This window comes from Sciurus vulgaris (genome assembly GCF_902686455.1).
Source record: "Sciurus vulgaris genome assembly, chromosome: 6".
Classification (NCBI taxonomy): Eukaryota; Metazoa; Chordata; class Mammalia; order Rodentia; family Sciuridae; genus Sciurus; species Sciurus vulgaris.
Window position 1 is genome coordinate 112,583,536 of NC_136466.1, and position 25,857 is coordinate 112,609,392.

The 25,857-nt window shown below is 32.8% G+C and overlaps 1 protein-coding gene across 1 annotated transcript in view; it reads right to left on the minus strand.

Annotated features, from left to right (window-relative positions):
- ANKRD31 (ankyrin repeat domain 31) overlaps window positions 1-25,857 on the minus strand; it is a 154,584-nt gene that overhangs the window by 45,234 nt on the left and 83,493 nt on the right. Inside the window, exons 13-20 of the mRNA XM_079146035.1 lie at window positions 23,579-23,631; window positions 21,130-22,642; window positions 20,356-20,475; window positions 17,746-17,883; window positions 16,436-16,578; window positions 5,905-6,067; window positions 4,247-4,362; window positions 2,172-2,259 (exon numbers count right to left, since the gene is read on the minus strand). Of these exons, the coding sequence (XP_079002161.1) occupies window positions 2,172-2,259; window positions 4,247-4,362; window positions 5,905-6,067; window positions 16,436-16,578; window positions 17,746-17,883; window positions 20,356-20,475; window positions 21,130-22,642; window positions 23,579-23,631 (2,334 nt within the window). The remainder of the gene's footprint in view (window positions 1-2,171; window positions 2,260-4,246; window positions 4,363-5,904; window positions 6,068-16,435; window positions 16,579-17,745; window positions 17,884-20,355; window positions 20,476-21,129; window positions 22,643-23,578; window positions 23,632-25,857) is intronic.

Below are 25,857 nucleotides of genomic sequence, written 5' to 3' on the forward strand. Positions count from 1 at the left end.
ATAAGATTCATGACTCTTGGATCTCTCACTCAAATCAAAGATACATTAAAAAATGTCAGAATGTATAGGGGGGTAAATTTGTAAAAATATTTCTTTAGAGAGATGTTGCTTTACAAATGGAATCTCCATATTGAGTAGTAAAAATAAGGGTTCCATCATCTTACCTCTCCTCACTTAAGGAGCAGAGAAACAAAAATAAAGGGATGGTGACGATTCAATATATTGGTTAGAAAAGAATACAATTAAATTATAAAATCTGGGGGGATAAGAGGAAGAAAATGTTCTAATTTTTGAAGTATTCAAAAATATAGCAAGAGAAAAAGGCTAATAGATTTTTACTACACAGAATTTGAAAATTTATGTATTAAAACACAAACTAGGGGCTAGAGTTGTGGCTCAGTGGTAGAGCACTTGCCTGGCATGTGTGAGGCCCTGGGTTAGATCCTCAGCACCACATATAAATAAATAAATAAAAATCCACTGAAAACTAAAAAAAAAAAAAAAAAAAAAAAAAAATATTAAAAAAAAACATAAACTAACACCATAACAAATAACAAGTCAAAATGACTGAAAAGTACTTGTAGAAGTTATGGTGGAAAAGAGGTTGATAATTTTATTATATAACCAGGCTCCAAGAGATGAATAAATAAAAATAGGAATAGTCACTTCACAAAATAATAAATACCAGTGAAAGAGTCCCACTGAAAATCAACAAGGCAAATAAAAATATGAGGCTTATTTTTTTTAACTAAGCTAGTAAGTTTATTTAAAATAAAAATTCTAATGCTACTAGAAGTATATACAAAAATGAAAGCTAAAGTGATGTTGGTGAAAGTAGAAATTAGTACATAATACTTTAGGAAATCAATCTGTCAATATAAATCAATAGATTTTTAAAAAATAGTTGTAGATGGAAATACCTGTATTTATTTTTATGTGGTGCTAAGGATTGAACCCAGTGCCTCATACATGCTACTCAAGTGCTCTACCACTGAGTCACAACTCCAGTTCAAGATTTTTAAATGCTTATATAATTTGGCCCAATAATTCCAATTCTGCTAATTTTTCCTAAGAAGATAATCATAAATCCAGAAAAAGTTACATGTTGTGGCATGATAGCAAAAACTGGAAATAATTTAAATGTTCAACAAAAGGGGAAATTTGAGTAAACTGTGAAACATTTATTGAACAACATGATAACATTAACCATTAAAAATAATAGCTATAAGAAAAAAAATGCAAAAATAGCACATCCAGCATGACCAAAGTAGTTTTTAATAGTTTTGTTGAGGTTTAAGCATAACTATATTCTTAGACCAAAAAAAAAAAAAAAAAGTATGGGAACAAATACATCAAAATATTGTGGTGAGACAGGAACAAATAATTTTGGCACATTCCCCCTCTCTGAAGTGTGTCTATTGCCTTCTATGATAAAACATTATAAACTTTAAAAATACTCTTACATGCATAAGGTATTAATAAATAGTAAATAAAATACATTAACTATACAAATTTGGGAGTATGAATTATTTTATATTATTTTCCTCAAAACATAACATGTCCATGCATTAGGTTAGGATAAAAAGTATGATGGATATAATTTAAAAGGAAACTATTTTTTCTCAAAAGACTATACAACCAAGAATTAGGATAAAAACTGAACTAAAAGTTATATCCTGGTATATGAAAGACTGGTGAGATACTTTAAATTACTTTTAACTATTTTTAACTGACTTTTAAAATACAGATCTCAATCTATCAGGAGTTACTTTCAACCTTATAAATCTGCCTTAAAATTCGATCTATTTTTAAGGGTTGCCATAGCTGGGTGAAGCTGAGGAGCCAATGAATAATATAATCTCATCTCTAGTCATTATCCTATGCTTTTTGTCATATGTTCATCTAAACATATCACCAGTAGTAGCTTATTTCTGATTATGGTTCTGAATGTCTCTCAAATTACTCCCAGGATCTTAAATATAGAAATATCTTTGTTAACAATTATACAAACTACTGGTTTGCATCATTGACTTTTAATCATAATTCCATATATATGAAGAAGACTACTTTTTCAGCCTTTGTAAACTTTAAAATGTCCCATAAGAAGAAGATGAGGTAGCAATGACCCCAGATATCTGAAATAATCTTACTTAAGTAAGACACATATTTACCTGCATCTTCAGGGTTTCTTATTTCAAATGCTAATAAATTTTCCTGTTTTTCTTCTATATCTTGCAGAATGGCACTGATGGTCTCATGCTATCAGATAAAAATATTATAAACTTTACTATAAGAGGGTAGATATGCTCTCCAACATGCCACTGACAAAAATACACAGTAAATAACAAGCTGCTAAAAATGTTCATTTTTCTTTATGCTCATGTTTTGTGTAAGCTTTACTGTATAAATGTCACAGATTTGGGAAAAAAGGTAAACAATCTTCTGGAATGTGAGAGTACATACAAGGAGTCATAACTTCTCACTTTGTTAAAATTACAGGTATCTGATAGGAAAACAAACAAACAAACAAACCCAGCACATAATATTTAAAGATCATATAAATGTGACCAGTCCACTTTAAGGCTTTATGACTATCATTGGGTAGCATTAAAAATCCCATAATCTTAGAAGTATAAAACATTGTTCTCTCAAAAACACATAAAGAATATTCTACCCCTTCATGCCTTTGTCTGTACTCATCTTCCTTCCCTGAATGTCTTCAATTCACAATGCCCAGATCCCTCTCTTATGAGAATCCTAGAGTAGGCTCCAGAACCAGAATGCCTATGGGTGAATCCTGGCTCCACCTCTTCCTAACTGGGTGACTACAATAATGAACTTAGCCATTTTGTGTTTGAAATGAGTAACACAGGTAAAATGCTAAAGAACAATGTCAGTACAAAGTAAGAGCTCAATAAATATTAGTTATTATATAAATATATATTCATTATTATTATATAAATTACATATATCATACATGAAACCTCTCACTAATGCATACTGATTTTTCTTTCCTCAGAATTATTTAAGAGTTTCAGAGCTATATAATTTAGCATTAATAGGTATAATGTCATATACATTATATGTCCTCATCAAGATAATAAGGTCTTGTAGGTGGTAGCAGAGTTTTTATATTCATATATGCTTTCCGCTTAGCTGGGTACATAGTTGTTTCTCCATAAATGATGACTGATGGATTAACTCATTTATCCTTTCATAAATTCTCATACATATTCATTTTTAAAATGTGTAGGTCATCAAAATCTTCTGAAGTATGTTGCTCTGAAATTTTTACTTTGAAAAATTTACTTTGAAAATTTATTTTGAAAATTACTTTGAAATTTTTTTATCACAAGGGATATAAAAAATGCACACAATAAACATAATAAAGTCATCTAATTATTTAGTAATCTTACTGTCATCATTTATTGAATGCATCAGAGTGAAACTACAAAATGCAAACATGCAAAACAAACAAACAGAAAGTCTAAGGTTCACCTCCTCATAGAATGAATGGCTTATGGATACACAAGAAAACTAAAGGTCTAAACTTAGACTAAGCCTCCACCTACAGGTTAGCATAAAGAAAATATCTTCTGGTGCCAACTTTCTTTTCTATCTTGTATGGAATGGGTCAAAACTTTTATTCAAGATAATATTTCATTTATGCTGCTATCTTGTTAGGAAGTTTGTGACTAGTAAACTTTATGGTTTTGTCAAACTGGGAATATCCATCTTTATAAACTAGTGTATAATTTATTGAGTAATTGCCAAGTTGTTTTTGCAAAATTCTAGCTTTATATGATGGATGTTCATAGCAAACTCTGTCACTATAAGCCATATGGGATCCAGGACAACTAAACAGGTTCCTTTCTCTTCTGTATCTGGGTTTCAGAATCTTGTCAATGTACTATATATCCTGGATACTTTTGAGAGTGAGTGAGTGAAGATTTACTATGACAGTGACAGTGTCAGTGTCAGCGGGATAAGAAGTTGCTAAACACCAGCTAGGTCTAACGGACAACAACTAATACAGAGGTCTGTATTCAATGCAGATAACTGAGAGTTAACTGTACAGCATATTTTCTTGGCTTATTCTGTTCAATTATTTCCTTATGACAAAAAACATTTTCAACAACCTGTGTGTCTTTAAAGTGGAAAGAGTGCTGTCAATAGCCAATGACTACATGGTACAAAAAATGGCATTTTCTAGGTTGAAGAATAAAAGAATTATAATTTTACTCACCACAGGAAGGCTTTCTCTTGTTTGCTCTTGGTGTGAAAGGGAAGATGGATCAACATTTTTGTAAACATCACAAAAACACTGTTTATGTCTTTTTGACCGAGTAGCAGGAATTTTTACTTTAAAAAATAAAGTTAAAAATAGATAAGAATATGCAAAATGTAGTTTTGTTTTTTTTTATCAATTTTAATGGTAATAGGAATGGGAAAGATAATAATCTACAATAATTATAGTATCTTAATGTTAATTAAGGTTTTAATGGCAAACACCTTCTATTTATCATCTTAATCTTCCTATGAACTTTTTCAGGTAGGTAGTATGATATATTCATTTCACAGAAGAAGAGAGCAAGGCTTCAGAGAAGTTCAGGAAGTTGCCAAATGTCACACAGCTAGTACTGAAACCAGATGTTACCTGACTCCACATCTGTGCTTTTAACTATTATAACTATGATTCATTGTTCTGTAAAGTTATCTTGGACCTTCTCCCACTATGGATTCCCTTTCTTTATACTTCCATTTGCCCTCTATCCCTCATCCCTCTGGGGAAACCTAATGAACAAGTGTACATACAAAAAGCAACAGACATGTGAAAATAGATTTAGCACTATATAACAGAGTCCAAATAACTCAAGTACAAGATTTCTCTGGTATGCTGAGCTTAACTAAATCATGGGACCTGAACCTTAGGTATGGCTGTGGAGAGGAAGAGTGAAATGGCTGAGGACATAAGAAAGGGTCTCACCCTACAGACTTACTGTATGGTGGCAGGTAATAAAGAGAAAATTTTTTAGCAGTCTTGACCTTGAGCAACATGTGATCCATCTTGCTAATAAAATATTACACAGTGAACAGCCTTGGTCCTGACTAATCATGTATTGGTAATTTTTCCTCACTTGAAAATCAATAGTTGGTGAGGAAGGTGGTAGGCAAGGTTCAAGTGTGCAACGGGGGTTCTCATCCCTCATTCTCCCTCATTGTGAGGGCACAGGTAGGCGCTCTCTCTCTCTCTCTCTCTCTCTCTCTCTCTCTCTCTTTCTTCGAGTTTCCTATTCTGTGAGTTAAGGTTCAAACATGAGGGGAAATGAAAAACAACTTCCTCTCCTCAGCACTTTATAAAATGCAAACTATTTCTAAAAAATGGTTCATAAAATTTTTGCCCAGCTATATTATTCCCTTATATAGACTTTTAACTGTAATATATGTTAAACACACATATAATTATGATATTAGTATTCTAGTATAAGAACAGTTGAAAACTGACACGAATTCAACCAATGTATGATTACAAATTTTGAAGTAATAAAATCTTGGTTGCAAAGTCTTCAGTATAATGTTACCCTCTTCTAGTCCCACTATAAGTAAACTATCTACCTGGTTTCAGTTACACCTCTATCTCAAACCCAAAGGTAGGGAGATGAATGTTTGATCAATGAACAACATAGGTTTTAACATGTGACTCTAATTCAATAGAATTATATGATCTATAAATTAAACCAAACTTGAAAATGCTAATTTCTAAAAATAATGACTTAGAGTTTAATAAACATAGGAAACATCTATCCCCAGTTATGGAATAACTTATATTACAAATGTAAAAATGTTATTTTTTAAGCAAGGATATCACCTATATAAAATAATAAGCAGTACTGTCATACATACCAGTGACTGTAGCATTACTCTCATCTCTATTACTGGCTTTAGTAGCACCATAAGATTTTAGCAACTCTTCCATTTTATCACTATTGGCTTCATCCAAAGCAGTCTTCTGGTTTTGATCTTTTTGGTTAGGGTCTGCTCCATGTTGTAGTAGTATCTCAGCTGCCTACAAGGTAGTTTTTCTAAGTTTTATCTACATATATGTGCTTTAAGATACCACTACCAAGCACTAGAAATAATTCAAAAAAGTTTTCAAACTCTGGTCAATAAAATTTTGATTAAATGTGATATAGCAATTGCAAACTGATCCATTGATTTGGTCTTATTGGTTCTTAGAATCAAAAAGCATAATAGGAAAATACAAAAGGCTGCCTTCCTTGTTTTAAGAAGTTGACATACGTATGTCCACTTCTAGATCAGTTCTGCCCAACAAACTTTGTATAATAAAGAAATGTTCTATACCAGCTCTGTTCAATAGAGTAGCTACTAGTCACATGTGGCTGCAGGATATGAAATATGGCTAATGTGATTAAAGAAATGAATTTTAAGTTTTATTTAATTCAAATTTACATAGCAAAATTATCTCACAGCTACCTCACTAAATAGCATAGGTTTAGATGTTGTGCGTATTTAGCCACTTGCATGCAAATATGAAATCTAAATTAACAATGGTTGCAAATTAGATTAAGGTATAAGTCAATTAGCAGAAACTAGCTAGTAATCCCACTTGCATGAGGAAAACAAGTGACTCAAACTATTGAAAAATTTATGACCAGAAAAAGAGATTCAGGATTTTGTTAAAATGAAGACATCTTATGTACTAATAGACTTTTATCTTTCTGTTCCTGTCCATGGGTGTAGAGGCCAGAGAAAGGTAGGAGCAAATGAGTAAGCAGAAATGACTAAGGACAGTCCTTATTTGTTGTGTCTGGCTAGAGGTAACACAGCATAAAGGGAAACATTCTTGTTTTAAAATCAAACATATAAAATTCCTGCCACTTACTAGCTATGTCCTTGGGCAAGTTGCTTAAGATCTCTGAATCTCATTTTTTATCACCTATGAGGATTAAATGTGAGCCCTTGTAAAGTATCTGGCACATAGTGGGTGGGATCTTAATAAAACTAGTTCTCTAAAACCCCATTTTTTCCTTTAGAGAGGTGAAAAGACTACGTGTGGTAAAGACAGGTCCCCTGCAAAGACCTCTGATTAGATATGCACATATGCACCTTAATGAAGCTTAAATAAAGGTGTGGAAGGGAAATTTACTTACTGATTTTTAAAAGATAGGGTTAGCAATACCTCAATCCAGTAGTTTCTAAGCCTGACTCTTCAATAAAGTAAATTGTGGAATTATTTAAAAATACAGATTTCTCAGACCATTCCCAGAGATTAATTTAGCAAATTAGAAATCCAGGCCTTAATCTGCAGAAATTTATTTACAGCACTAAATGGAAGAGGGGAAGTTTGTTTTCAGAAAAGGAAGCTTGTCTAGACTCTTTTAAAAACTTAGGCCATATTAATAATAATTATTCTGCCAATGTGTTAGGATGAAGGCTTCTCCAGGCCCTGCCTTTAATATATTAACATGGATTCATCTAATAATTAGTTTGGAAGATGCAAAAAACTCAGCTCAGAGAGATGGAGACCCTAAACAGCTGTTTTTCAGTAATACTTACTAATAGGAAAAAGTTTGGAACAATAGGGCAGCAAGGTACTAAATAGGAAATGCTAAAGGTATAGACAGGAGAGTTCTAGGTAACATGATAGGGAAGGCCTAAGGGTGATCGAGAAATAGGCCCTCACCTGTTAAAAAAAAAAAAGACAGTCAGCCTTCCTGGAGTGATCACTACCACAATCATGACTGAAAACATTTCAGGAGCCCCAAAAATCTTTGCTGTAGTCAATTCTTCCTAAGACCCTTTGTCCCCAGGCAACCTGTGATCTACTTCTATCATTTTAAATTTTGCATTTGCAGAATTCCTTATGAATGCAATCATACAGTGTCTGGTCTCTGAATTAGCATGCTTTTGAGATTCACCCCATATTGATATGTGAATCAATAATTAGTTCCTTTTAACAATTTAATTATCCATTTATAACTGACAGACATTGGCAGATCACTTCCAGTTTGGTTATTATAAATAAAGCTGCTATGCACATTCTGGTGCAAGTATTTGTGTGGCCAAAAAGTATTCATTCTCTTAGGTAAATACCTAGGAGTGGACCAATTATTCATATAATAAATGTGTATTTTCTTTGTGATGCTTTGGATCCAACCCAGGGCCTAACACAAGCCAGGCAAGTCCTCTACCATTGAATGACACCCCTAGTCATTCAAGTGTAAGTATATTTATAATGTAATAAAAATGTGCCAAACTGTTTTCCCAAGTATACCATTTTGTACTTTTACCAGTACTCTGTGAGACTTAATAACTCTTTGTTATTTGGTATTGTGATTCATTTTAATTTTAGCCATTCCAGTGGATGAAATAAAGGTATCTGACAAATGATGCTAAGCCCGCGCCATGCATATACTTTCTTGGATAAAGTAGCTACTGAAATCTTTTGCCCACTTTTTATTAGGTTGTTGGTCATGTTATTGAGTTTGAAGAATTCTTCATACATTCTAGATATGTTATTTATATATTTTCTTCCCATCTGAGAGACTTGACCTTTTATTTTAATAATGTCTTTGAAGAATAAGTTTTCAAATTTATTCAGTCTAATTTATCAGTCTTTATCATTTAGAGTTCATGCCTCTTATGTCCTATTTAAGAAATCTATGCCTACCTCAAAATCATTAAGTGTTCTTTTAGGAGATTAGTTTAACTCTTTCATTTAGGTCTATGATCTATTTTAAATTAATTTTTATATATAGTAAGAGTTCATTTTTTGCAAATGGAAATCTAAACGTCCGAACTCCATTTGTTGAAAGAGTATCCTTTTCCCTTTATCTATTGAACCTGCCTTTGTACCACTGTTAAAAATCAATTGACCATGTATTTGTGGGTCTATTTCTAAATGTTTTATTCAATTGTTCTATATATAAAACTCAGTGGTTTGTAACTGGGGATGATTTTGTCTTCTAGGATACATTCAGCAATGTCTGGAGATGTTTTTGATTGTCACAAATGAGGGTTGTGGGTGCTGTTGGCATCTAGTGTGTAGAGGTCAGAGATACTGCTAAATTACAGGAAAGTACTTCACAACAGAGAAATATACAAGCCCAAATGTCAGTAGTGCCAAGTTAAGAAAACCTGGTCTAACTTATGTAAGAGACATACTGCTTGATTACTGTAGCTAGAGTATCTATATAGACTAGAGGCTAACATTAAGTTTTTAATATTGTTCTTTTTCAAAACTGCCTTAGTTGTTTTAAGATCTTTTGATTTTCATATAAATTCTAGAATCACCTTAACAATTTCTACAAAAATTCCTGTTGGAATTTTGATAAAATTTACATTGAGTCTCTAGAGCAATTTGGGTGAAACTGACATGCGAGCCATAGTTTTTGAGTTTTTCAAGCCATGAACATGGTATGTATCTCTCCATTTTTAAGTTTAATTTCTCTCTTCAATGTTCTGCAGTATTCAGTATAAAGATTTTTAGACATTTATAACTTTTATCCCCAAGCATCCAATATTTTTGATATAACTGTAAATGGTATTTTTAAAATTTTTGACTTGTAATTGTTCACTGTTGATATATAGAAATACATTGAATTCTTGTTAGAATCACTTATTAGCTTGTGTTTTTTTCTGCAAAATGTCATATGAAAGTTTTTGTCACGTTATATGAAATAACAACAGCTTTACTTTTTTTCTTGCCAAACCAGATTATATCTCCCTCCCCCCACCCTTTTTCTTCTGTTATTATACTGGTGAGAACCTTCAGTACAATGTTGATTAGAAGGGGTAAGTGCAGACATATTTGTCATGTTTCTTATATTAAGAAAAAAAATTCAGTCTTTCACTATTAAGCCTGAGGCTTTTTGAAGATGCTCTTTACTAGATGGAGGAAGTTTGTTTCTCTTGGTTTGCAGAAAGCTTTTGTTTCAATCACAAATAAGTGATTTTTTTCAAATGCCTTTTCTGTGTGTATTGAAATGACAATATAATTTTGTATTTTACTTCATTAATCTGAAAAATTCCCCTGATTGCCAATATTAAACTAATCTTATATTCTGGGATAAACTCAATGTGGTCATGTTATATTTGTACATATTGCTGGATTCAACTTATTAATATTTTAACACTTTTTGCATATATGTTCTTAAGGGATATTAGTCTGTAGTTTTGTTTACTTGTAATGCCTTTGCCTGGTCTTGGTATTAAAAAAAATACCAGCCTTGTAAAATCAGTTGGGAAATGTATCCTTTTTACTTTTCTGAAAGAGTTTGGACAGACCTGGTTTTGTTTCTTCCTCAAGTGTTTGAAATTTATCAGTGAAACCACTTGAGCCTGGAATTTATAAAAAGGTTTTAAAACTATAAATTCATTTTCTTTCACAGAGGGTCATGAGAATCCTCTTTATGAGCAAGTTTTGTTAGTTTCTTTCAAGGAAGTTACTCATCTTATTTAAGTTGTTCAACTTATTAGCATAGGTTATAATAGTCCTTTATTAATCCTTTAATGTCTGTATGATTTATAGTGATGTCCTTTGATTTGTTTTAAGTAATTTGTGTCTTATTTAAAATCTGACTAAAGGCTTATGAATTTTGTTAATCTTTTCAAATAACCAACTTTCATCTTTGTTAACTTTGTCTATCTTATATTTCATTGATTTCTGTTATCTATTTATTTTGTCTTTTTTGTTTTGTTTTTTAAGCATCTTAAGGTGGAATCCGGAGTCACTGAATTTGTATCTTTTTAATAAAACAAAGCATTTTAAGTTTTAAATCTCCATCGAAGTACTGCTTTAGCTGCATTCATAATTTTTATGCTTTTTTATAATTGTTATTTTTTTAATTCAGTTTAAAATATTTTCTGATTTCTTTTGTGAACTATTGATTATTAAGAAGTATATAGGTAAATTTGTACACATTTGGAAATTTTCCAGATTATTTTTTGCCTATTATTAATTGCATACCATTTTGGTTACAGAACATATTTTGTATGATTTCAAGTTTCTTAAATTTATTGAAACTTGTTTCATGGCCCTGAATATGTCTATGTTGGTCAATGGTCTGTAAATATTTGAAAAGAATGTACTACTGTTATTGGCTTGTTCAATACATATCAGAGATAAATTGTTGTTAATGCTATTTAAAGCTTCTATAACTAGAGTGTGTACTTTTTCTATCATTTATTAAAAGAACTGAAATCTCCAGCTATGAACTTATTTTATTTTCAATTAAGCTTTTTCTTCATGTATTTGAAATTTAATATTGTGTGTACACACTTTTAGAACTGACATGTCTTCCTGGTGAATTGTTCCCTTTATTATTATGAAATGTTTCTCTTTATCTTAGGCAATACTAGAGACTTTGAAGTCTACTTTGTCTTACATTACCAGAGATATTCTTTCTTTTGATTATTGTTTGTGAAGTGTACCTTTTCCTTAATTTTACTTGTAACTTCTCTGTATCTTTGTATTTAACAGAGTGAGCTTCTTGTAGACTACATTTAATTTGGTCTTGCTTCTTTGTTCAACCTGACAATGTCTGCCCTTTAACTGGAGTATAGCTAGGCTCTGGAATGTCTCCCAAACTTGTACTAATGGCTTAGGTCCCAGCTTGACCTTACTGAAAGCAATGGAAACTTGAAGAGGTATGGTTTGCTGTTCATTTTGCCTGTTTTGTTTACTTTTTTTGAATTGAATATTTACAATTTGATTCCATCAATAAAAAGAAATAGGAAAAAGAGGGAGAAAGTCAGAACATAACAAGCCAATGACAGAAGAACTTTCACACAGATGGAATTAATAAAGACATGGGAAAGATTCTGGCAATACATCAATGTCAAGGGAATTAAAATGTCATTTAAAATACCACCCTTTTTTGAAAAAAAAAAAAAAATCCTCCTTAAAATAAAGGTAAAAAAAGGCTGCCGTTAGCTCAATAGAGCCTTGGTCTGGTATGTGTGGGGCCATGGTTCAATCCCAACATCATAAAATAATTAATCAATTAATAAAAATGAAATACAGACATGGAATGTTACTCCAAAAGTAAAGTTTGATTATATCACAATTTAGGTGAAGAGACATAAATGAACCCCTAGATTAAGGATCAACAATGTATGGTTTGTGAGCCAAATGCCTGATTTGGCAAATAAAGTTTTATTTTGGCAGAGCCACATTCATTTACATATTATCTATAGCTGCTTATGAACTGTAATAGCAGCTGAATAACTGCAACAGGCTGTGTAATCCAGAAAATCAAGTGTTTACATCTTATTCTTTATCGAAAATACTGCCAAGCCCTGCTCCAGATCAGAGCTATCCTACAGAATCCTCTGTGACAATGGAAATATTCTAATCTACATTATCCAACACAGCCAACACTCACCACATGTCGGTACTGTGCACTTGAAATGTGGCTAATGCATCAGAATAACTGATTTTTAAATTTAATTAATTTTAAGCAATTTTTAATGTTTTTATGACTACATCACAGTTATACACAATGTTGGGGTTAATTTTCTTTGACAGTAACTCCTTCAATAGGAGATTAATACCAAGAATACAATAAAGAACTCGAAAACACCAAAAAAACCCAAATAACATAGTCAATAAATGGGCAAAAGAACTAAACAGACATTTCTCAAAAGAAGAACCCCAAATGGCCAACAAATACATGAAAAAATATTCAACATAATTAGTGATCAAAGAAATTCAAATCAAAACTACATTGAGATTTCATCTCACTCCAATTAGAAAGATATTATCAAGAATGCAAATCATCATAAATGCTGCCAAGAATGTGGGGAAAAGGGTAAACTCATAGCTTGTTGGTGGGACTGCAAATTAGTATAGCCAGTTTGAAAAGCAATATGGAGTTTCCTTAAAAGACTAGGAATGGAACCATCATATGATCCAGCTATCCCATTCCTTGGTATTTATCCAAAAGAACTAAGATCAGCATACTGTAGTGGTAAAAGTACATCAATGTTTGTAGAAGTGTAATCCACAATAGCTAAGTTGTGGAACCAGTCCAGGTACCTGTCAACAGGTGAATGGATAATGTGGTGTATACATGAAAGTATATACCAATGGAGTTCTACTCCGCCATAAAGAAGAATGAAATTATAGCATTTACTGACAAATGGATGAAACTGGAGAACATCATGCTGAGTGAAATAAGCCAAACTCAGGAAGTGAAGGATCGAATGTTTTCTCATATGCAGAAACTAGAACAAAATAAGGGGGAAAAATGTGGGGTATCCAATGGAAATAGAAGGGAGATCAAGGGAGATGTGGAGGGAGACAGAAGGTTAAGGGGGAGGGAGAGGAAAAAGAGAGGAATGGTGGTGAAATTTTAAGGAACTTAAATAGCCACGTGTGTTGTGGCTATAGTACTTGATCAAATTTTTTATTTCAGGGATAAAGAAAAAATATCTTTCTCAAGCAGCAGAATTAGCTTCAGGAAATAAGTTTTCCAATATTATTTCAGTGTTTTATTTACTACTCTAAGCTTTCCTTTTGATATCTCCTATGGTTAATTTTATGTTCCTAGCATTAATTTTTTACAGAAGACCCTCAATATCTGAGTAACCATTTACTCAGTTCCCTGAAGTTACCAAATTGCTAAGAGGGAAGACAGAGGCTTTAAAAATAGGAAAATTCTGACTAATTAAGACCACCTATAAAACTGACCCAACTGAACATTTCTTTTGGCTTATTACATAGTATCTATCCATATATAATGTCAATATCTTTCTTTTGACTTGTTTACCACTGATAACTGACTTTGTAAACAGTCAAAAATAAAATGGAAATATACTTAAATTTGATTTCGAAGTAAAAAGAAAAGATGTGGGATTTTCTGCAGTCATACATTAAAATAATATGGAAGACGTGTCTGAAGCACCATAAGACCCTGATGAGTAAGAAACTGACAGCCTAACAAAAGCAAAATCATGAGGGTTTGAATATGAAAGAACTAATAGAGGACCTACCAAAAAACATATGATGCTTCTTAAAATTTTGAAATCTTTCTTGAGACCTTTATATAAAAATTATAAGAATGTCCTATGTGGTGCTAGAGTTGTAGCTCAGTGGTAGAGCACTTGACTAACATGTGTGAGGCACTGGGCTCGATCCTCAGCACCACATAAAAAATAAATAAAATAAAGGTCTATCAACAACTAAAAAACATTAAAAAAAAAAGTCCTACATAATATTATACAACTTTGCCAGAAAAATTAGGCCTAAAACACTTTATATAGTCTTTTGCTGTTTTAGAAATTAGTATATGTTTCAATTAAACCTAAATTTGGATATTCTGTGATTTAATGATAGTTTATACATCCCAATATGCCCACAATTAAGTTAAAAATAGCATAATTAATATGCATATAATACACTTAATCTACCAAATATGATAGCAACATAGTCCACTAAAGAGTATCATTGTTTACCCTTGAGATTATGAGATTAGGGAAAAGTGGCTCACAGCTGTTGCCCAGTATCAAGACAGTATATCATACCATATACTGCTACATAAAGAAAGGACCAAAATTCAAAATTTGAATATGGTTTTCAGTGAATACCATGGTTTTCATTGAATTTCACTTAGGTGGTTGCTTTTGCACCACCTAAAGTCAAACTGTTAAGTCAGGAAGTCAGTAAGTACTGTTTAGAAATGTGTTCATGCAGGGCTGGGGAGATAGCTCAGCTGGTAGAGTACTTGCCTAGCAAGCACAAGTCCCTGAGTTTGATCCCCAGTACCACGCAAAAAGAAAAAAAGAAAAAAAAATGTGTTCACGCACGCAGCAGGTCACTTTCAAGGGTGGTCGATAGCTGCCATCAATGACCTTGACTGGTAAGCAGTACCAGACAACTTATATAAAACTGCCTGATGAGGGTAGCTTACTAAGTTTAAGCTATCTACACAATTTGGTTTATGCTTCTGGGAGTCTGGAATTTTGCTACCTGGTAAGTGCAGTTTGCTTATAATAAAAGTCTTGGATGTTGAATCTCTTATGGGCTTTCCTGACCAGAAATATTGCATATATATTCCTACATTTTCATTGCTCTCAGGAGTAAGCTCTGTGTGACACCTTATGAAGAAGAGAGCATAAGAAAGCTTTCATGTAGATACTCCAGATTCCACTTGTCATTTTCTCTTATGACAAGAGGTGTATCCTTACTACATTGCTGTTACAAATCTTAGCCATGAGAACAACTATATACCAAGTTCTAGAAGTCCATCTAACATACCTCTAAATGTAAGGGTGATGTTGGGGACTCCCAACACAAGAGAATATTTTTAAGGTGGCATTATTCAGCTAATGTCCAAAAATCTGATTTTCCACTAAGAAATTCTGACCTATATTTAAGTGGTTTCAAACTAAGTGGCCTTTTCCCTGTACAAATAATTAGTAGATTTGTCATTTCAATGAGTCTTTCTATTTGCTTTATTCCATTTCCGAACCATACAACCTTGAGAATTTGTGTATATATTTTTTTAACTTTAAATATCTTAAAGGTCAAAAAGTTTATTTTGGTCAAAAGAAGTCACAATGAACATAAGCTTACCTAATCTCATTCTTAATCATTAGTTCACATCTCTTATATCTGCAAATCATAAATTCAATAATACTATTCCTTCACATGCCTACACTTAGGCTGAAAACAGTAGGAACACTTTCACAAAATTAAATAAAAGTCATAAGGCTCTTAAAAATATTAAGAGACAGGTAAACAGGTTCTCAAGAGGGATCCAAGAACTTTTCTATGAATCCCTGTTTTATATCACTGTTATTGGTTGTGGTAGTGTCCTTAACTATATTCTCAAAACCAATAATTATTCTTGAAGCCTATACTATCACTGATAACATGTTTTCTCCCTATATTTGCCAAACAAAAAGATGAGTTTAAAAATCTAAAGTTTCAAAGCCTATATCTGAAATTCTGTGTCACTGAAATGACCCAAGTAATCTTCTCTTGTGTTATTTTTACTATGATTGTCTGACAGAGAAAAACAAAGGAAGATATAACAAACTCTCAAGGAGCAAGCAATTCATGCTTTTGCCCCAAACCCACGGAGAAATTCTGAGCTAAAAAAAGTTTAGCTGTCAAGTGTATCATTATTATAATTAGACATTTAAAAATGGAACATGTTGATTTATATAGAAAGTGTTTTATTTTGACATACATGCACTATGTGATAAATAAAAAATAAAAAAATAATTCATTAAGATATATTGATTTTCTAATCCATATACAGTATATCTTCACTTGTAACTTTAGCAGGTTTTAAAATCATTTGTTGACTTATGGAATCATTTTAATTCTCAGTTTAAAATATCTTAATTTTATTCATTCATTATCTTAAGAAAAGTAACAGAAACTTAAATCTGACATACACTGTACCTTTAAATGATTGCCTGCAACAGCATCACGCAAGGGCAGAATTCCATCTATATTCTCACAATTAACATTTGCACCAGCTTTTAATAACTCTACAATTATATCATTAAATCCTTCATTAGAAGCTTCATGAAGTGGTGTCCAACCTAAAAAGAAAAAATATCCACAACAATAACCTGCTCCTTACAGATCAACATTCATGTAATATCTTTATTACTGTTTTTTTTGACCTTAGTAGAAATAATATCTATTTTGAAACATGTATATACTAAATATTGGACAATAAATAACACTAAAAACTATGGCCTTAAAATGTTTGTTTTGAAAACAAACTGATCACTTCATAAATATTATTGATACAATGTGTGCCAAAACAGAAGACCCACAATGGGACCAGATAAATGCTAATTATTTCAATTTGCTTCAACTCAGATATAAAAATGTTTGACTTGCATATTTTTATCTTAGTATTGTCACATTTCTCTTTAAAATGGCTGATTTGATCAACCTTTGTGCTTTCCTTCTGGAATTCTCTATATAAGATGCTTTTTTTGCATAAGCAAAAATGTTAGAAGTTTCATTTTTGTTTTTGAAAGCAGATTTATATTATGTGGTCTACTAGATGGAATTGTGTGGTCAAATAGGCTCTGGTTTTAACAGGTGATTCTGCTTTCTTTTTGTTTTTCTTTTTGGTACTGGATATTGAACTCAGGGCACTTAATCAATGATAATCAATGAGGGACATCCCCAGCCATTTTTTATATTTTATTTAAGAGACAGGGTCTCATTGAGTTGCTTAGGGCCTCAGTAAGTTGCTGAGGCTGGTTTGGAACTTGTGATCCTCCTACCTCAGCCTCCTGACCCTCTGGGATTACAGATATGCACCACGAGCCCAGCAGAAGTTTCATTATTTTTTAAATGAAGGTTTAGAATAAAAATGTGAGGACAGAGGAAAAAAAGAAGCAACAGTATAAATGGAAGAGGAAAGACAAGAAGGGACAGGAAAATGGTAATATTTTGCCTTCACTCCAAAGCTAGGGAATGGAATTAAGACTTCCAAGTAAAAGGTCTCACTCCCTTTACTCCCCATTCTGTATACCCTTTCTTGAATGCTCTCAAATGGATGTAAAAAAAGGAGAGTTATTTTAGCAGCAATTAATCTTACCATTCAACTAAATAAAAAATATAGTATATAAAAAGTTCCAAACACTCTTATATGTCAGCCAAGATCAAAATGGGGTGGGGTGGGGGGATGAAATGGGTATTTCAGTGAGTTCAGATTATAAAAACAATTAAATTAAAAGGATCCAAACCTGCATTATCTTTTAGATTCACATCTGCTCCAGATTCTATTAGCTTTTTCACTAGGGACAAATTTCCCCTTCTAGCAGCCAAATGAAGCCGGCTTTCTCCTCTGACATTCCTTTTATTGATCCCATCTGTCTTCATTTCTGTAAATTTGCCAAGCAAAACTGAAACTACCTTTCTGCCAAATGTTGATTATTAAGGATCTTGGAAAATACATAACTTTCTCAAACTATTCTAAGCAGGGTAGATTACACAAAAACATACATCAATTAATATTAACACTGCTGCTGTTGCTTTAAAGCATAACTTGTGAAGAAATAATAGAGTACCTGAGCATATTAATTTGTCTAGCAGTTGGACAACACACACTTGATTAAAACAGAACTTGCTTCAGTTTTACAGTCATCTCAATTTTTTAGCAATAGTTAACATTTTTCTTAGAAGAAATTATATTATAAAAATTCACTTTCTATAGCTATTTTATATCTAAGTGGGTGTGCTCTTATCACATTAAGGTGCTGAGTACCAAACTATGGCCTACTGGGTTCTCTAACTTTCTATCATAAAAAATTCACTACAAAAAATTCAGCATATCGTTTTCCAAAGATTTTTTTTTTAAAATCTTTCCTTTGCAGGGCAAGTTAGAGTTACCTTGGAACAAATCAGGTGTTTCTCTCCCATTTCCTGCCCAATTCATGCTAAAATGATAGTAAAAGATATTTTTAAAGTACTATATAAATACAGGAGGAAGTAATAGAGCACAGACTTCAACAAAAATTGGAGAACTGGAAAGTCCTTGATAAAGAAGAGTGAACCGAATTGGCAGAGTGCAGAATGCTACCACCTAAGTGCATGCAAGGGGAATTATAGAGAAAGAAAGCCAATCTGATCCCAGGTAGTCTGCACTAGGATCATCATGTACTTAGAACATGGCTGAAACAGAGAGACTGAAAGTTTATAAACAGAAAAGTTGGGACTGTAAGTTCCCTTCCCAGCCCTACATTGACTGGCCACCACTCCTCTTATCTCAGATCCCCATCCCAAAGCCAGAAACCTGGAAGTTTATTTTCTGTAGAAACTGCTTCAGAGAAGATTCAGACTGAAAGCAAACTAGTTAGGGTGATGAAAGAGAAGAGAATATTCGTTAAATCAGCTCTATTAGTGCCACCTAACAAACTTGCTACAAATGCAAATTCTCCAATCCAACTCAAACCTACTCTTGAGGGCAGACTCTAAAATGGTTCTTCCTGATCCTCACCTTCTGGTATTTGTGGCTTTATGCACCCGCCTTGAATGACTTGCTTCAACCTCAACATTGAGGGCCTTTCGCTTCCTTGACTAGGTTACAGGAGATAGTAACATTTTCTGCCCTGCTGCAGACTCGCTCTGTTGCTTCAGTTTATTTGCTTTGATGAAGCAAGAAGCCAGGTTGGAGAAGCCCGCGCAGTAAAAAACTGAGGAAGGCCACCAACCAAACTGTTAGGAATTGGGGTCCTCAGTTCAACTACCTCAAGGAACAGATTCTGTCAAACAACCACATAAGCTGGAAGGTGAACAGTTCCATAGTTCAGCCTTCAGAAGAGATCCCCAGTCCTGGATAATGCCTTGACTGCATCTTACTAAAGATCCTTTCAGGGGCTCTGGCTAAATCATACTCAATTCCTGACTTATAGAACTAAGAGATAATAAATGTATGTTGGGTTCAGTTTGTGATAATTTGTTATGTAGCATCAGAGACAACTAATACACCAATGGAATAAGATTCTCTCAGGGTGTAAGACCCAGAAATATGTGTTTTAACAAGTTTTCCAGGTGGTTCTGATGCAAGCTAAGGTTCGAGAACCACTGCATTCAATCCTAAAATTTTTCCTGTCCTGGTTCCTAAATGCCAGCAACCATACATATAATTTTAGGATAAGAAGTAAAAAGTAAAAAAATTACAGAATTATTGTCTAAAGAAGGGTTTCTTGGGTTATATGAATCGCAGAAAAGATTGACAGCCTCACAGCTATCTTCCACTGACATCCAAAGACATAGTCCTCTTTATAGAGATTTATACTCATAATTTTTTATTGGAAGAAGGAGGAAGAGAGAAAGAGGAAGGGGAAGGGGAAAAGAGGAAGAAGAAGAAGAAGAAGAAGAAAGAGAGAGAGAGAGATTTTAAAACTATAAAAAGGTTAAGATGGTGGGCCCACAGAGTGCAAGTGTGAATTGAAAAATTTCTCCTGTGAGTCTCACTGTGAATGGTACAAATCCTATTACTTTGTTCTTAGTGGTTTTGTAGCAAAGAAGGTAGTTTTATGATTTTTGGAGCAAAAACTCAAACACTACTGCTGTTTATTTTATCTACTCTAACAGAACTAGAAATCATAATCAGAAATATGACAAGAATATATCTGAAGACTAATGGATCCTCAAGTGGTGCCTAAACAACAAATAGAGCTGAAATAATCTTATAACTTAGGGAATGACTAAACATTATAACTGATAGTTTAAAAATTCTTTGAAGTAGAGTAGACTGCTAGGTTTGATTATGTAATTGTTACTTAAATAATTATGCAAACCTTGGTTGCAGGTAGCTTTCAAGAAATTTTGTCTTTTTCTGAAATTCTGACCTTTTTTGTGTTCTTCGGTATTCAGAGACATGGAAATTTCTGAATCCATTTTTTCTTTTTCATCCTCATAACTTCTTATAGCACATTCATCTCCATTGATTTTATTAGTTAATTCCTCATCTGAAACACATTTTACAGTATCAGTAGTATAATTCTCCTTATAGGTTACATGACAAAAAAAGAAACTCATACTTTAGTTTGTTTCAAGTTTAACTGTTTAAGAGAATGGAAGCCTTTAAAAATATTTTTATGTAACAAACAGTTTGCTGGTTGCAATTTTGAAGAGAATACAATGAATGGTTGAAATCAATGGAGTTAACAATTTTCTGCTATGAAAATGTTGTTCAGGGTTTGGGGGTGTAGCTTAGTGGTAGAGCACTTCCCTAGCATGTGTGAGGCACTGGGTTCAATCCTCAATACTGCATAAAAATAAATAAATAAAGATATTGAATCCATCTACAACTAAAAAAAAAATTTAAATGTTGTTAGGCTTCCTGATGCTAAATAAGTGCTATATTATGGGGAAACACAAAAATTGAATATCTGCTTATTAGTTTCTGTCAACATCAGCTTAACAACCATCTTTGATAATAAGTTTTGCTTTCACAGTAAACATTATTACTTAACTACGAGACTTAGCAGCATCCCAAATCATGACCCATGTGGCCTCACCCTTGTCAATGGGGCATAGGGTAAGTGAAATTCATTTGGAAATTTCTATAAAGTAAGTAAATCTAAGGGAAATGTGTACAAATTAAGCAATACTAATAATACCTGATTTATGAGAATTTTCCTCCTTTTCTCTTTGATAAAGTTGTGAGATGATGGTCACTTCTTTATTCACACTGTCAGTAGAATGAAAATCTATATTATGTATGGACTCACTCTCTGTAAGGTCTGGTCTCTTTTTTTCAATGTTAGTTATTTCTACTCCTTGAGAATGATCAACTGTGGGGGAAGGTTTATTTGAAGAGCTTGTAATTTGGCGTTTTTTAGTGTAATTCCTTTCAGTGTCTTGTTTCTTTTCTATATACACCCTTTCCACAATATGTTTTTCCATTCGATTCATTAAAGGAGTTGGTTCTCTGGGGCTATTATCCGGAGACTTTTTCAATAGCTCCACATGACTAGCCAACTCTGAAACTTCATGTGTTGAAACTGTTCCTGTATAAGCCTTGGAAGTTTGCTCAGGATTGCCATGTGAGTGATCAAAAGATGTTCCATCCATGCATTGTACATGATTTGCAATATGTTTATCAGAAATGAGTATACTATCTGAATCAGAAAAATTAATAACTTCCTGTTGTTGAAGTGTGGTTACACTGTTTAATGCCCTTTCCTGTGAAAAATGGTCTTCAGATAGTAAAAGTTGTTGAAAATCTATTTCTTTTCTATTTGTTAAATTCTCACAATTATAGTGGCTTTCACATTGTGTAGAACATACCACCTCTTTAGATGTTAGAGTCTTCTCAGAGGTATAGCCTTCATTATCTTTATCAAAATTTTCCTTTATAAAGGTTAGGAAACAATTTTCCCATTTATTAAAGTTCTCTTCTTTTTTATTTGAGTTATTATATTCACAAAATTTATAAGGGCTACAGTGTTGTTCTTGGTGAGCATGAAGCGGCTGATCTGCAGGAATAAGTGGTAACTTGATTTCTTTACCTACTGAAAGTCCTGAGAAAGAAATAGCTTCAGTTTGGCCAACAGATTCTAACTCCAAGAAATGCATTTCTTGCCTATCTGATAAATCCAGGCTGGGTGTATGTGTTTCTTTGGAAACTGAATAAGTCTCAATATTATTATCTAATCCATTTTTCAGGCTTGACAGAGTACAACTAGAAGGTTCACATGATTCTTCTGGAAGATCATTAGGGGTTTGGAGAATATGCTGCTGATGAACAGTCAGTCTGTTTATTCTCCTGGAAGAAGAGATAGCTATTATCTGTCCTGAATTGCAGTCTTCATCATTCACATGAGTCCTTTTATGTTGTGTGTTTCTTCGTCTTTTACCCTTAGACACACTTGTGCTGATATCTTTGTCATTATGGAGACTGACCTTATTGAGTCCTGTACAGCATATTCGGTCAACAGTTGATGGTTTATGCTTGGATTTACCAAATTTTGTGGATTTGGTATCTTTTTGGCAATGTTCATATATATCTTCTTTATTTATAAATGAACCCTCTTTGCTTCTTTTATTGACTTCTTTATGTTCTGGTTTCTGTCTGTTATAATTTTCATTACGAATAAACCCAATGTGATTTTTGGAACCAATTTTTGGTTTCTATAGAAATGAAATATACAATAAGTTTTAATTTTCAGTTGTAGATCTATACTTAATTTAATCTCAAGTTTTGATAAATGAAACTACTATTCCGTTCAACTGTATCACTGAGTCTAAACACAGGCCTGCTGAAATATAGCTAACCTGATACTTCAGAAGAGCTAGACTAAGTACAAGAAAGGCTTAGGCTCAGTATGTGTACTAATCTTTATTTTCTATGTTCATTTTAATTCCTTTTGGCCTGTATGTAGCACTATTAATTTTACTAAACATAAAAAACATTTAATCTACTTAATTTTAATAGGCTTTTAAACTAATCAACACAAAGTTTCCTTTACAAGGAAGCTTTACAAGAATACTTTAGAAACATTCTCCTCTCCCAACTGTTATATGGCTAGAGCTAGAATTAGGGGCAGTTCTTCCTCTGCTATCTGGGATAAATATAGGGAGGCAAGTGGAAAAGGGGTTTTAAAAACTAGAAGACATATATACTCTTAAATTGGTCTGTATAGAAAGTTTACTATGGGCTGCTAAGATTAAAACAGGAACACTGACTGCTTTCTCTCACTAGCCACAACTCAAGTACCAGATGAAGAGTAATCACCCACCATGTAAGTTTGAAGGGATGGAATTATACCTTTGACTGTGCTTAGACTAGAGGAAATTTGACATGGTTGATAAACCTCAGCCCCCATGAAGAAGAAAAGAAAGGAAATGGCTTCTGATACATTAGTGTAACTGGATATGCTACATTTACTCAATTGTTTCTCAAACTAATAGCCTAGAGCTCTCTGATTCTCATGTAATTATCCAAAGTGTCTTAAAATGAAAAGTAAAGTCACTTTTGCTGAGTAATGCTTCAACGCTTTCTTTTCCCTTTGATAATCTATAAAATAACTCGTAGTTTCATCCTATAAAAATGTTCATCAGCTATACCTTATGCTGTTGTACAATGTCCACATCTTCTGGATCAGTGCTATTCCTTCGTGCTGTAAGCAAAAAGAGAAAATAAAAGAAAACAGTTTCCAATGGTCAGATTCTAGACTTCTAAAACACTTAAATCCTTTGCCATCAAAAAACCAAATGAAAAAAAGTGAAATTACGTAATCATCTCATATTAAAATTGGCAATACAATTCATTGTAACTTATAACTCTTCATTTATTAAAAACCAAATACTACCTTAACAGACCATTTCTATAGGAAAAGCAAAATAGACATCCTAAAATAACTAATACTAAAGATGGACACTGTACTTAGTATTTTTTATTTTCCCAACTGATATATTCAGATATGCCCGTCTCATTCAGTAGATTATGCAAGCTACTCTTAAAAGGCAAAACATAGGGGTGGGAGGAGTGGGGGGCGGAAAACAACAAAATGAATCAAAAACTATTACCCTAGGTAAATGTATGATTACACAAATGGTATGCCTCTACTCCATGTACAAACAGAAACAAGATGTATCCCATTTGTTTACAATAAAAATGAAAAAAAGGCAAAACATTATTTCATAATTAATCATTTTCTAACATATTTGCTTAATAAGGTCCTAGTTTGTACATTGTATTCGCTTCAAAGAAAAACAATCCATAAGAAAAATGGTTTTGAAAAAAAATTCTAGGTTGATAATAAAAGGAATGTACTTTAATGTATTTTAAATTGATGTCTTGAAACAATGAATATGGAATTATCATTAACTATACACACATTTAGTCACAAGAGATAAAAACCTAGAAATAATGTCTTACACATAGAAAGCTCTCAATGAATATTTGATCGAGGCATGATTCAATGAATGAACATCTTAGAAATGATACACAAATAAACTTGTGAAATGATACACAAATTTTCCTTGAATATAAGTTAGAAATGTAAATATTTTTAACAAGGATGTAATTGGAAAAGAAAACAATTTAACTTATTTCCTGGAAATAATTTTAATGATAGCAATCAAATGATGATTTGAATAATTAAGCCTACATCATTTCAATTAAGTGGGGAAAGGCACATAAAACGTCCTTCTATCAACTGAAGTGGATAGGAGCATTCTCTGGAGCCTCATTCCTGAGTTTCAATGCTGACTCACATGCTTACCAGCTGAGTGACCTTAAACAAGTTTCTTAAAGTCTCTGCCACCATAAAATGTCCATATATGAAGGCTGGTAAGAGTCCCTACCTTACAGAATTGTGAAGATTAAATGATAAAATTCATGTAAAGAGTTTAAAGGAGTTCCTGACACAGAGAAAATACTCCATTATTACTGTATTTTACCACACAATCATCAACACCTCATAATTGTCACCCCTCTTTCTTTAGTTCAAAAACTGATTTATAACCTTTCATTGCAAAATTGTCCCATGGGCATAACTGTGCATCTCACACTGATTAAAAGGTAAACAGAGCAGCATTTATTCACCAGTGGCACATGAATGTGCATTTCTGTCTTGCACAATGAGAACCTTGAGCCTAGAATTCTCAGTCCACAGTGTATTGATGTATTATTTCCAAAAGCTGCTGGTTTGCATGGTTTGTTTATAGCACTGCAGTACTAAAGGTAAACACAACTCACAGAGTGGTGCTGAGGACAGCACATCAGATAATAAAACCTACATGACATAGCAATGAAAGAAAGATTGAAATTTTTTAAGGCCATGCTTAGCTACACTGTAATAAATTTCTCAAGTGTAATATTTAGCCTAATGTACAAATCATTAACAACTGTGTTATTTTAACTTTATTTTTACAGGCCAGAAAAATGTTTGCTAAACAGTCATGATGAAATGATGTACATGGATTTACACTATTCAATTTTAACATATATTCATGAATATTCTGTACATCCTAGTCTTGCACAAAAGACCATTTATAATAAATGATTTTTAAGTAATACCAAGCACAATTTTCTTAACAGCTTCAAATAATGGTTATATCCCACTTTTTTTGCAAAAAAATTGACATAAAATCTGCAATGATTATATGGTGAAATACTGCTGTTGTTAATATTTTCTAAAAGCATTAGTAGTGCTAAATACTGGCTAAGTTTGTCTTCTTCAAACTTTGGTTCTTAAATAGAAGGGCAGAAAAACAATATTTTCTAAGAACCAAGCTTTCAGGCATAGTTCCCAAGAGAATTCAGAAGAAACAAAGGAGATTTTATTTCCTCTCAGGTTTTTTTTTTTTTTTTTTTTTTTGGTTACCAGGGATTGAACTCA